A 12971-nucleotide genomic window follows, 5' to 3' on the forward strand; every position below is an offset into this window, starting at 1 on the left:
CCCGCCCCTCCCCGCCCCTGCAGGGCCGGGGGAGGATCCCTGAGTCCAACATGTAAACACCACAGCCGGCCAGGTGCCCGGATTCGCAGGAGGTCACAAGTGCCCCGCCCAGGACTCCCGGGTCAGGGCACATTCACAGACTCGGAGAGCCCGGGCTGAACCGCATGTCGGGCTGTCCCTTCAGCTCATCTCAGAACATGTGTGGGTCCAGGAGACCCAGAGCGGCCCCAGGGGACAAGCAGAGACACTGGGGCCACACAGAAGACGTTTGGGGATCAGGAATGTAAGTCATGATTCAAGCAGGAAGGTCCCCAGCAGGTGGGGCCTCGGGGATTCACAGCGCTGACCTCACGACACCATCCGACGTCATGAGAACCACAAGCCAGAAGTGCAAAGCCAGCGGCAAAGCACCGGGCGCCCAGCTGCCCTGACCACCTCTGAGGCCCTGAGATGTCAGGCTCGGTAACCCCCCGGGGAATGTCATCAGCCTGACCCTGGAGCACGGACAGTCGGCCGAGGGGACCACGCCGCGGCCAAGGTCAGGAGAGCGAACCTACCCAAGGCCAGGGTTCCGAGGACAGGTACCCACAAACGCAAGACGTGTGAGGCCCCCGGGCAGTGCCCACAGGAGGGTCACCCCACCCTAGGCGGGGCCCAGATGGGCAAGGGGTGAGCCTCAGTGTTGAACACGTAGGCGTCCAGGCTGAGCAGGGCCGGGTCGTCGGAGAAGAGCAGGTACAGGTACTTGAGCGTCTCCCCCAGAAAGAAGCTCTCCATCTTGTCCCGGGGCTGGGGATTGAGGGGATCCTGGACGTTGCTGATGGAAGAATAGCCCCCCCGAGGGGACCTGCCCGAGAGCGGAGACCGCGGCGTCACCACGGCCGCAGGCCCAGCCAGCTCCCCACGCCGGGCTCAGCCCTTGGGGGCGCCGGCGGCCGCAAGGCCCCCGGCCGGGGCCTCTGCGCCTCACCGCGGCACCCGTGGCCGAGGGCAGGGTCTGAGGCAGACGACCCCAAGGTCCACCAGGGGGACCGGCCCCCCGGAGCTCAGCCGCAGCTCCTCCAGACGGCCCCTCAGAGACGCCAGCCGCCCTCACGTGACCCGACGTGCAGCCCGTGCTCCGGAACCCGGAGGGGGCCTACGCGGGTCGGGTTTTGGCGCTCTCTCTCTGCCGGGGTGGGTGGCAGGCCCCGGACACGGCGTGACCTCCGAGCCACGGCCCAGACCGCGAGACGGGTGTCGGGGCCACGGTCACGGTGCCGTCTGGGGTGGGAAAGGGCCGCCCGGGGCCACACGGAGGATCCAGGAGGAGAGTCGCCCTGTGCACACCGGGCCACAGAGCCTGGTCCCCGAGACCCTGGGGCACATGGCGCCGAACTCCCGAGGGCGGTGAGCCTGCACCGGCCGCGCCCCCCTCTGGCTGCCCAGGGGAGCCCTGCCCTAGGGGAGCAGGGACTAGGGGGGGGAGCAGGGACTAGGGGCGGGGCGGGGCGGGGCGGGGCGGGCGCTCACCCGCGTGTACTTGTTGAAGCTCTGCAGGATCTCCCAGCCCCAGTCCTGGTACTTGCGCTCTCCCGTGAGGCGGTGCAGGTAGAACAGACTCTCCACCGTCTCGGGCCGCAGCAAGTTGTGCCTGTCGGCCGGCTGGGCGGGGGAGGGGGGAGGGAGGGATGGGGGACACAACACGGGCTGAGCTCGGCCGGCTGGGGGGGGGGGTGGGGGGTGGGGGGACCCGGGAGCAGCTAGGCCGGAGCTAGGCCGAGCCCGCAGGGCGCCCCCACGCCCAGACCCCGGCCCGGCTCACCTTGACCTGCACGTCCTTGCGGTCGCTCTGGGGGTACAGGTTGAAGTGCACGATTTCGGGGCTCAGCCCCGTCTCCATCTGGCGGTTCATCTGGTAGCAGGTGTCCATGAGCGCCCGGGCCAGCTCCATGTGGTCGGCGGGCAGGCCGTGGTGGGCGCCCAGAGCCAGCGTCCCTGGCAGGAAGCACACCAGGTGGTCCTGAAACCAGAGCGGTTTCCTCACCACTGTGAGTCGGTGGCCACGTGGGGCAGGGGCGGGGGCCACACCGGGTGCAGGGTCCAGCGCTACCTCAGGCCCCCCGCATCCCCAGGGGTCGACGGGCCTGAGCGGGGACTCCTCAGGGCCCACAAGGGCAGGAACGTGGAAAGCGACGCCACTACGGGCCCGGCCCCTGGAGCTCCACATGGGCAGGGGGGAGGGTGGCGGACGGACACCCGCCTGCCAGGGGAGCGGATGCTGACCCGGGTCTGGCCCTGACCCCACAAACACTGATGGAGTACCAGGGGCAGGGGACAAGTAACTAGACCCAGGGCAGAGGGCACGGGGCAGGGGGCAGGGAGGAGAGAGGGGAGGGGGGAGGAGAGAGGGGAGGGGGGGGGGGGGGGGGGGGGGGGCCTGGGCAAGGGGGGGGGGTCTTGGGGGACGGGAGCGGCACCCCGGGGGAGGGGCCGGGGACCCATCACAGACCCCAGCCCCCCTTGCCGCACACCGCCGCGCAGTCCATCATCGACCTGTGAGGGCTCACGCCCCACGACCAGAATCTGAGCCATCTCTCCAACGTCCAGACTCGCGGAGCCACCGGGGGCCCCGGTGGGTGGGTGCGGCCCCCTACGCCCCCCTACGCCCCACCTGCATCACGACCGTGCTCACCATCTTGGCGCTGAAGCGGCCGTGGGCCAGCTCCCCCACAAAGGTGAGCTTCCTGGGCTCAGACCTGCGCAGCAGGTGCCTTTTGATTCCCTCGACGGCTTCGAGGTAGTCTTCCAGTAACCTGTGAACCGGCAGGCCCCGTGGGCTCAGGCCAGGTGGGTGCGCGGCCCGACCCCCCGCCCGGTTACCCAGGAACGGGCACGTGGCCACGAGCTGCCATCCCCACGCTAGTGGCCAAGAGGCCTGGCCCTGTCTGGGGTGGCACCACGCCAGCCTGGAGATGCAGGCTCGTGGCAGTCAGCGGCCTGGGGCACACACGGGGCTGTGCCCGCCGCTCCCCCGAACAGGGTCGTTCCTCTCAGCCGGCCCCCGTGGACCACCCGGGACCCCACGTGCCCACCAGGGTTCTCTCAACGTCCCCACGTTCAGGCGTGGGGAACTCCGGCTCCCCAGGCGGGATGCCCTGATCTCTGCCCGTAGGGGTCGGCCTGGAGCTGCCCCCCCCCCACCCCCCCAGCGGTCCTAGGTCATGGTCACCCTCTGGCGTGAGACTTCAAGGATTTCCAGTTCCTTCACTAGAGTGACCTGTGTTTTCCCGACCGCACGACGAGGCTCCCCGAGGCACTGCTGTCTGGGAAAGCGCACGTCTGAAGCGTCAACCAGGCAGCGTGGGGAGGCCCAGGGGCCCCTGGCCACCTTCTGCTGGGGAGCGGACAAGCAGAGCCGCCTCCACAACCCCGAGGACGAGAGCTCGGCCGGTGAGCCGGGGCCCCTCGGCCGGGCCCAGACCCCAGGCCCCGCCTGGCGCAGAGGGGCCGGGGACCTCCGTGACCAGCCAGGCGTCCTCTCTGGCACGAAGGCCGTGCCGGGAAGAGACACGTCCCCCGCGGAGGGGCCGAGTCCGGGTCCGGCACGGCCGCTGCCTCCTGACCGAGAACTCGGGACAAGGGGAGCCTTGGGGACCCCGTCCCCGAGGCAGCAGAAACAGGCCTCACTGCGTCTCCTTCTTTCCGCCCTGGATCCACTGCTTCAACAGGTACTCGTAGTAGCTGTCGGCCCTGGCGCCCAGAGTGAACACTCCCACGTGAGTGAAGAGGCCGCTGTGCGTGTTGATGAACATGGGCACCAGCCCGTCCTTCTTCCCCGACAGGGAGTGCACACGCCTCGTCACCTCCTCCGCGGCCTCCTGGGACACACACACACACACGGGGAGAGCGCGGGTGAGCCAGGGGGACGGGGCTGCTGGACCTCGGGCCAGCCGAGGAAGGCGGGCCTCGTCGGCTCACCCCTCCTCCGTGACAGGCGGGCCCGTTCCCAGCGGAGGACGGAAGAGGACGGAAGAGGCCGGCGTCCCGGCCCACGGCGCTCCCCTGCCCGGCTGCACCGGGCAAGGGCTTCTGAGGGTGGCCCCAGCCACACGGCAACCAGGTCCCCACCCTCACACGCGGCTGCCTCGATGAGCGGGCGGATGCCGAGGGCCCCGAACACGGGGCTGAGCTCCTCCTCCTGGCAGGGGACCGTGTCTGAAGGCCACAGCCGCGGTCCCCGGGACCTCCCGCCCAGGCGTGGCCGTCTGCTCCCGCTCGCTGGAGGGAAGGCAGGCGCGTCTGCTTCCGAGCCCGCGGTCGCGGCACACCCGCCCGCTGATCCTGCTCATCCTTCGAGACCCAACCAACCTCAGCTCCTCCCAGGCAGCGCCACGCATCTGTGCTCCATGGCCCTGCGCGCGTTTGCTCACGGTGCTCGGGACCCCGCCTCGGGAGTGACTTCCTGGCCTCCACCCGCCACGTACGCCCGCCCCCTTTTACAAAGTGCTCTGAGACAGGGGCGGCTTCAATTTCCCTTGGGTCTCCAGCAGCTACAGAGATCCGGCATCGCGATGGCGCCCGGCCGACGTCTCAGAGCACACAGAGAGACGCTGAGCTTCCGGAGTACGAGCCAACGACAGGAAAGCCGCTAATCCGCCGACAAGCAGACAGGCACCCGGACGCCCACCTCCACCCGGGAGATGAACACGGGGCCCGTGGGCGTTTGGAAAACGCCACACATCATCAGGACAAAATCCACAGCCCAGAGGAGGCACCCTCATGTGCCCACCGCGAAGGCTACCGAGAAAGACCGGAGGACAAGCGCGGGCTGCCGCGGAAAAGCCAGAGCCCTGTGTGCGCCTGGAACCTTCTCCCGGGAGCGCCGCTCTTACCACCCCCGCATGGGAAACAACCCAGCTGCTCCTCAACGCACGAGAGCCCGGACAGCACGTGGTCCGACCGCACGATGGCAGACCACCGGGCCACGAAAAGGGATGCTTCGGACACGTGCTACGACACGGGTGCGCCTCTCCCGGACGCTTCCAGCGCGGACGAAGACGTCACGCGTGGCGACAGAACCGGCCACAGATGGCCCACGCCGTACGTAGGACCTCGCTCACGCCGAGCATTCCACACAGGAGAAAGCCACGCACGACGAGTGGATTTGCGGCCACCGAGGCAGGGGGCCCCGGGTGGGAGCGCTAGGGTGCGCTGGCCTACTTCCTGAGGTGAGGACCTGGTTCTGGAATCAGACGGTGGCAGCCGCTGCCCACGTGGGACTGCGGCGCGACGTTCAAGCCAAGAGGCAAAACTTTCTGACGTTCAAATCGCAGCTCAGGTTTTTAAGGCAGAGGAAGAGTGACAAGGCAGAGCGCCAAGTCCAGAGGGTCCGCCGCGTGCTGGAGACTCACCCACGAGGAGAGGGACCACGGCCAGTGGGGTCGGGGCGAGGGCCAGGAGCGAGGTCCATAAGGACCGTCAGCGACGGGCTAGCAAGGCCGAGACCCACGACTGTGGGCCCCTGCCTCGCTCCCGGCACGGACCACCCCCGGGGGCCACCACAGCACGAGGCAGGGGGGCAGTTGGGACCCCAGGGACACGGGCCCGCGCTCGGACTCAGCCCCCAGTCGACGCCCTTCCCGCCCGTGCAGCTGAGGAAAGGCGAGAGACGAGGGACCGGAAAGCACAAAGGACGGTGGTCCTGCGGCCCGGGGTCAAGTCCACGCACGCCTCCGCTTGGCGTGACGCCTCCGGCCGGCAGGCCGGCCCCCCCGTACCTGAAACTTCTTACTCCCCGTGAGGCGGGAGAGCTCTCGGAACTCCAGCTGAATGCTCGTGACCTCGGCCACCGTGCTGTCCGAGGTCCAGCGGGGCGGGTGGGCGGCTCCGGTGCCGATGTTCACGTCCGAGTATGGGATCCTGGAGGGCGTCTGGAACGCAGGCAGCAGCCGATTCCCAAAGTCTTCCTGATGACGCGACACGACGAGGACCGAGGTTTCCCGTCACACGGCAGCCTCGGCTCCGTTCCACGACGCCCCCCCTCCCGCCCCACCTCCGCCACCCCCGCCACCCCGCCACCCGTGCTCACCCCCGTGAGTGGACACGGGACCTCACTGGCTTCACGTGGCCTCGGCGCTCAACTGCAGCGAGACCGAGGAGCCCCGAGAGCACTTCCCCACGGGTCGCGACGGTGACAGGGACCTTCCCACGCACGTGCGCGGGAGCGAGACCCGGAACAGACCCCCGCCCCCACCCCCGGGGGCCCCTCGAGCCGCGGAACCTCCACCGGCGCCCGGACACTCACGGCCTTCCTCAGGAAGAGGTCGTCCCCGGACAGGTGGTAGGCGCTCAGAAGGCCGCCCAGGATCCGGATCGTGCTCTCGAACAGGTTGACGTCCACGTCTTTCTGAAACCGGAGCTTCTTAGACACCCACTTGCGGGCTTCTTCAAACTCTGCGACAGGAGACGGGGTGGGAGCGGGAATAGGTTACAGGTCCCGGCGCCCCCGTGACCGCTCGCTGGCTCTGGGGCCACGTGCGTCCTCGTGTCTCTCTCTCCCGAGCTCTCTCTCTCTCACTTCCCACAGCAAGGGGACACACCGCGGAGCCCCGTGCACCCGGAGGACGGGGAGCCAGCGTGCCGTCGTGAGCACCAACGCTGACGGGTAAAGGCCACGGCCCAAAGGGCCACGTGAGTAACTCAGGGGGAGCCTCTGGCCTCTACAGAACACCGGAAACGGACTCCGAGAGACCGATTCGGAAGTACCCAAAGACCCGTAGCCTCAACCACACCCCGTCCACGTGGCCTGAGAAGGGTGTGACGGAGAGACCCGGGACGCCGATGGCCTTATCAGATCACGTGCCGCCTCCCACCAGGGAGCCCCTTTCCGGCTAGCACAGGAGCACGGGCTGGAACTGCCCCTGGGCGCCAGCCCAGGCCTTTGGCCGGGAGCCGAGGGGGCGACTGCCCTGAGCGTCCCCGGGACGCCTGACATCAAGGGACAAAGCCACTGCCTGCCACCCAGGGGAAGGGAGAGCGCCTCAGACGGAAACAGTGGCGTCTACACCCTCCAGGGCACGGCTCGCTCACTCGCGCGCCCAAGCGTTCCACCAGGGGAACTTGGCCGCGTGCTCGGGGACGAGCAGGTACCTTTTTTCAGACCCAAAATCCACATGGTGTCCAGGGCGTCAATCAGCGTAAGTCCCAGGCCAAACCACTCGCTGAAGGACCTGGACACGGGTTTCAGCTCGTCGTGGCCCCAGGCGAACTTGCGGTAGCCGGTCCACGCGTGGCGGAAGGCGTCTATCACGGCCCTCTGACGCTCGTTCGGGGAGGCTGGGAGGAAGACGGCGGGTCGTGGGGACCGGAACCGCCCAGGGTTCAGACACCGCCCCTCTGCAGCCCCAAGCTGCGGGGCGCTCGGTGGGGTGGGGGTGGGGTGGGGGTGGGGTGGGGGGGGGGGGGGGGGACCCTCCGGGGGCGCAGGGCAGCAGCGGGCGACCCCCAAGGGCGGGGGGCGGCGCCGCCGGGCTTGGAGCCGCACGGCTGGACGCGGCTGCCAAGGTGGCGAGGCCTCCAGGGCCCACACGCGACGGCTCGGCCTCTCATCCGCCTGGCCTGCGCCCGTCCGCCTCCACCAGACGCCCGGCGGGCACGACCCTCTGGAGCTGCGGGGAACACGCGGTGGGCGGAGGTGTTTGAGGCAGCAGACAGGTGCCTGCCGCTCCGCCACGGCAGCCGCGCTGTGCAATCCGGCCGGGGGAGCGTCAGACGTGGCGGGCGGGCCCCGGTGACCTCCACGAGAGCGCCTCATCTCACAGGTGCCCACGTCGTGCCTCAGCAGCTCTGGGTGTTTTCGGGGAGGGAACAGCGTGTGGCGGACACACCCAAGGCCGCCCTGGGGCCCTTCCAGGGTGGCCTCGACACCGACCGAGAAGGTTTCTCCCCTCCACACGTCGGAGGACCAGGCACAAGTTACAGGGCCACCAGGCGGACAAAAACGTGAGCGTCGACGGCTTCGCGACACGTGTCCTCTCGGTGCGGCCCGAGGCCCAGTCGTGTTGGTATCTGCGGCTTTGACATCGGTCCTCAGAGCCCCGCGACCGCTCTGCCTCCCCCCACACGCCCGGGCCGCCCGTCCCGGCTCTGGGCTCCTTCTTCCTCCTCCCCTCAGTGGCAACAGCGACAGGACTGGAGGGTCACAGCCTGGGCCCCAGGCTCAGCTGACCTGGCGCGAGCCCCCGCTCCGGGAGGCAAGTGGCCGTGGCCGCTGCCGGCCTAACCTCAGGTCTCCCGTCCGTGGAACGGGCCTACGACAGACCGATGACCTCAAAGGCCGCCACGAGAACCAAAGCAGACAGGCCGCACGGAGTGTACAAAGCGCCAGTGCCCCGAGGGCCCTCAACTACAGGTGCCAGAACGCAGGACCCCAGGACCCCACCGAGCCGGGGCCGTGTCTCCACTCTCCCCAGGCCCCGCGCTGGCACGGACGCGGGCAGTTCCCGCACAGGCGGCCTGTGGCTGCCGCGATGGGCCTGGGACCGCGGGCCGCCGTGGAGCCCCGTGTCCTCTCCAAGGCTCTACAGAGAGCTGGGGCCCGCCCGGGTGCCCAGCTGGGTGTCCACGCGCCCTCTCCGTCACCATGTCCGGGTGAGGCCCGACGGGGCGCAGGCGGGGCCTTACCTGGTTGGTTCTGAATCCCGGGGGCCTGTGAGGAAGGCTTGGTGGGGGGGGCCCTCTGCCTTTCTCGAAGGGGGTTCGGTGCCCTGCTCCGGCTCGATCACTGCACCCCTCCAGCTTCAGGGAGAGGAGGAAGAGGAGTCAGCCGGCTCGAGGGCAGAGATGCAAACGCCCGCGGTCACAGCCTGGCTGGGCTCGTGGCGGCCCTCCGCTCCATGCGGCACGACGCGGAGAAGGCAGGGCCCCGCCCCCACCGGGGTCCCGCTCTCTCCACTGTCTGCTCTGAGAGGAGAAGCCGCTTCAGACAGCGCGCCGATCCTATCCCTTTGTTTTTCAGGAAACGTCAAACGGACCGGCCCCTGCGTATCTAGCGACCCGTGCTGCCTCGTCTCTGACGCTCCCTGTACCTGACCACCGTTCTCTGGGTGCTCTCTTCCTGACGAGCGTCGCCCACCACCTCGTCCCTCCGCCTCGTGTCATCCTGCCTCCGGTCCTTGGAGTCTTTGTCGGGGGCTCTAATCTGCAGGTTGGGCGGTCCCCGTCGGAAATGCCTCTGAGGCTTCTAGATCAAAACAAGAGCCACTCGTGACAACAGTTCAACGGCCCAGGAGCTGCCACTCTGTTTCCACCTGGGATGCTCTCCCTATCAGACCCAACCCCACGGACCGCGTGGAACGGCTGGTGGCGCACGGCCCCCGGAGCAGATGCCTTCCCGCTCCCACGGCAACATGCAGATTTGGCCAGAAGATCCTTTCTCACGATCTCCGGGCCCTGACCAACCGGGACGGAGACTGTGCCAGCGGGCTGGCGCAGCCCCGGACAGTGGGTTAGAATCCTGGCCCGGGAGGGTTCCAGGCCGTCACAGACCCTAAAGATAGCAATAAAGGGTCAGAGCCACGTCCCCGTGGACGGAGGCGCAAAGAACACTGTCCCGGGCCTGTGCCCCAGGACTCCCACCCTTTGTCCTCAGAACCGGGTGGCCGGGGCACCGGGTCCAGGGACGGAGCGCAGGGGCCCAGGCGTAGCCCGTCGTCAGCAGAGGGCAGGAGGAGGCCCCTCCTCCGCAGGACACAGCAAGGAGGCCGACTCAGGGATCGAAAACATCTCTGCCGCTCGGTACCCACAGGACCCGTGAAGAGGTTCTCGTTGTAAAGACACAAGTGCCACGGAGCCGGGACGCCCGTGGCCAAGAGAACGGGATCTGGCCGCACACAAAGCACCGGGGCTGACCCAGGCCTGGGGCACAAGTGCCGGAGTCTGAGCAGCAGAAAAGGTCCCAGCGGCCCCGCCACAAAGGGCCCCGCCCCGCGCCCCAAGGCCCGGACCCGGGGAGCCGTGCACACCGACCCCGGCCGCCACCACAGACGGGAGCGCGGGCCTCCCGAGCAACGGAAACGTGTCTTTCGGCGGGCAGCCGTGCAGGCGGGCTCTGCTCCCATCGCCGTCACGAGAGCCCAGGTGCACGAGAGCGGCCAAGAGGAGCGAGAGACGTGCGTGTCGGCTCCACGAGGGAGGACGTGAGCTGTTTGACACACAGCCTCCGAGTAAGACGGGTTGCAGAGAGGCCTCCTGGCCGCTCCCCGTGGGGCCCGACCCCGGCCCCCTTCCCCGCCCACGCCCTCTGAAACTGCAGCTCCCCGAACAAGCCCAGCTCCCCCTGCCTCGGGCAACGTCACTGGACTCAAGCCCTGCTCTCCCGACTCTACCCAGGACCGGCGGCTCCCCAGTCTCACACCGCAGTTCAGCGTCCCGTCCCCAGCCTCATCCCTGGAGGCGACTGCTATTTTCCTCCCGGGATGGACACCACGGGCCACCGGCCTGCTCCCGCCGGCCTGCAGCTCCTCCAGACAAGGGGCGGGTCTGTTTCGCTCACCAGCAGGTGTCCAAGGGGAAGGAAGGAAGGAGAGAATATTCCTCCTCCTTGCCCCAGGCGTCATCCTACTGGCTCAGGATAAGGGGCGCAGGGCGCGAACATCAGACAAACAACAACGGAAAGAACTGCTCCCCCGTCCATGTGGAACATCACGCGCGGTTCTGAAACGCCCGTGGGACCGACCCCGGTCGCAACCCCACGTGTAGTTCACTGAACGTACCTGGGGTAAAAGCCCCGGCGAGTTTTCTGGATTAGCATCTGCCTTCCGAGGAGCCGGCAAGACGGGCGGATCTGCCGGTCTCACCTTCCGCTCTTCCGCTGACCTGCCATCCACGGCTAAACGAGAGAACAGATTTTATCCCAAACGTGCCGCACAGCCCCAAGGAGAGCCCGAGCGAGCGCGTGGAGGAGCACGTCTAGGCGGGCACTCCTCACCACGAGAGGACACCGTGAGACCTGGGGAAGGTCCTTCAAACCAACTCAAGAACGGCCAAGGGTAACCAACCCTTCCTCACAGCACTTGGCAGCTTCCGTCCTGCAGCCCAGCCCACACGGACCTCCCCTCAGCGGCTTCCCTTCCAGGAAGCGCAGAAGCTGGCCTAGGTGCAGCTGTCTCCAGCCACCTGCAGCAGCTCCTGAGCTTTCCTCCCCCACAGGGGTTCCCTACGCCCTCACCCAGACTGCCCGGGGCCGCTCGGAACACACGGTAACACGTGTGAGGGAGTTCAGGGAGCGTGTCTGGACGGGGCACGCGACCTCAGGACCCGAACGTCTCCCCCGTGAGGCACAGAGAACGGAGAGGCCGGCCCTCACACCGGACACCCAGGAAGCAGTCGGGCAACATCACACGAACTCGAGCCACGTTCTAGCAGGGTGGCTAAAGACACTCTCCGCTCCTTTTCATCTGCGCGCTTCTCGCCAACTCGCACACGCTCCAGGCGCTTAAGGCGCACGGCCAGACCGCTTCTGCCCAGCCACCCGCAGTCAGTGACGCACACGCACGGGGTTGAGGCACACGCGCAGCCGGTACCTCTCCACTGGTCAGCCACGCTGATGTAGGACAGGAGCCCGCAGAGCACGAGAAACGTGAGGAAGAAAAGGATCACGTTGCGCTGTAATCTCGACAGCTGCTTCCATTTCTACGGGACGGAAAACAACACAGCTGGGACCCGTGCAACCGTTGCAAATTCAGGGAGCACAGTGGGTAACTCCCAAGGTCCGGTTTCTGAACCGGGGGAAGCGCCCCGGCGGCAGAGACTGACGAGCCGCGGGGATATTCCAGACGGTATAGGGGAACGGAAATAAACAACAGACGCAGAAGCCATACGTGTCCTATCGCAGGGGCAGTGAGGAAAGGCTCGCGCCACGCGCGTGTTCCGTCTCAGGCAGCCGGCGGGACCCCGCATCTGCCCAGATGTGGGGGTGTCGATGCCCTGCAGCCCGAGACCGCGGGGCTCCTGACCCACCGCACCGAGGGGCAGCCTACAGCTTTCCTCCTCCCCGACCCCGCCCCGCCGAGCGCGGGCTGTAAAGACGGCCTGCGGCCGGCGACCACCGCTCCCCGGGCCCGGACGAGCGCCTGAGCTCCAGGCAGGGGGCGGCGGGCGGGCCGCGGGACCCCGGCCCGGCGCCGACCCTCACCCTCCAGCACGAGCGCCGCCGCCAGCTTTTGCTGCCGTCGTAGCTCTGGCCAAGGCTCAGCGTCACCGAGATGAAGTCCCGATGTGGCGCCGGCGGCGGCGGCGGATACATGACAGCGGTGGCGGCGGCCCGGGCGACCCCGCCCACTGGCGGCGTCAGGAGGCCGGGCTCTGAGAGGCGCCGGGGGCTTCGCTGGTCCGACACCCGCGGGCAGCCATCGCAGCGCCGTCCACACCCCGCCCATCGCGCGCGCGGCCAATGCGCCTGCGCCGCGCCCTCCTATTCCCCACCGCGCCTGCGCCCGCCCTCGTGGCCCCCAGCGTGCGTGTTTACGTCCCGCCGCGTCGGCGCACGGCCGCACCTGCGCCGCGACGCGCTTGCCCGCCCGCGCCTGCGCGCAGCCCGCCGGCGCAGAGCCTGGGACTCGGCTGGGCGCCGCGTCCCCGGGACCGGCCGGCTCCGTGGCGTTGGCAGGACGTCCGGCGCCCCGCGCCCCCGCTCCGGGGCTCGACTCCCGGCCCCGGGCGGACTTCCCGGCCCAGAGCTAGTGGGGGCCGCAGCTCAGCGAGAGGACAGCGGGTCCGGTGCGAGCCCGAGTCGAGGCGGGGCGGCTGTCGGTGTCCGCTCTTTGGAGCCGATGGGCTTGGGGGCGCGCGGACGACCGCCGCGGCGACGTGTGCGCGCGTTTCCCCTCAGTAGACACGCGGCAGGGCGGAGCGAGCCCCGCAGCGCCGAGGGCCGTCCCCGCTCCTTGCCGGCCCCCTCGGGTGAGCCCGCCGCCTCCCGCAGTCCTGGC

General features: G+C 68.9%; 1 protein-coding gene across 1 annotated transcript; it reads right to left on the bottom strand.

Moving 5' to 3' along the window:
* Window positions 1–6: 6 nt before the first annotated feature.
* On the bottom strand, window positions 7–12436 carry LOC125917694 (endoplasmic reticulum mannosyl-oligosaccharide 1,2-alpha-mannosidase-like). The gene is given in 13 exon segments (XM_049623820.1): window positions 7–844; window positions 1511–1644; window positions 1805–2002; window positions 2675–2795; window positions 3670–3860; window positions 5760–5948; window positions 6287–6435; window positions 7132–7317; window positions 8660–8778; window positions 9069–9223; window positions 10755–10870; window positions 11565–11673; window positions 12176–12436. Coding segments are annotated over 13 exon segments (1989 nt in total). The 5' UTR covers window positions 12287–12436; the 3' UTR covers window positions 7–633.
* Window positions 12437–12971: the final 535 nt, after the last annotated feature.

Source organism: Panthera uncia, unplaced genomic scaffold (assembly GCF_023721935.1).
Source record: "Panthera uncia isolate 11264 unplaced genomic scaffold, Puncia_PCG_1.0 HiC_scaffold_2245, whole genome shotgun sequence".
Lineage (NCBI taxonomy): Eukaryota > Metazoa > Chordata > Mammalia > Carnivora > Felidae > Panthera > Panthera uncia.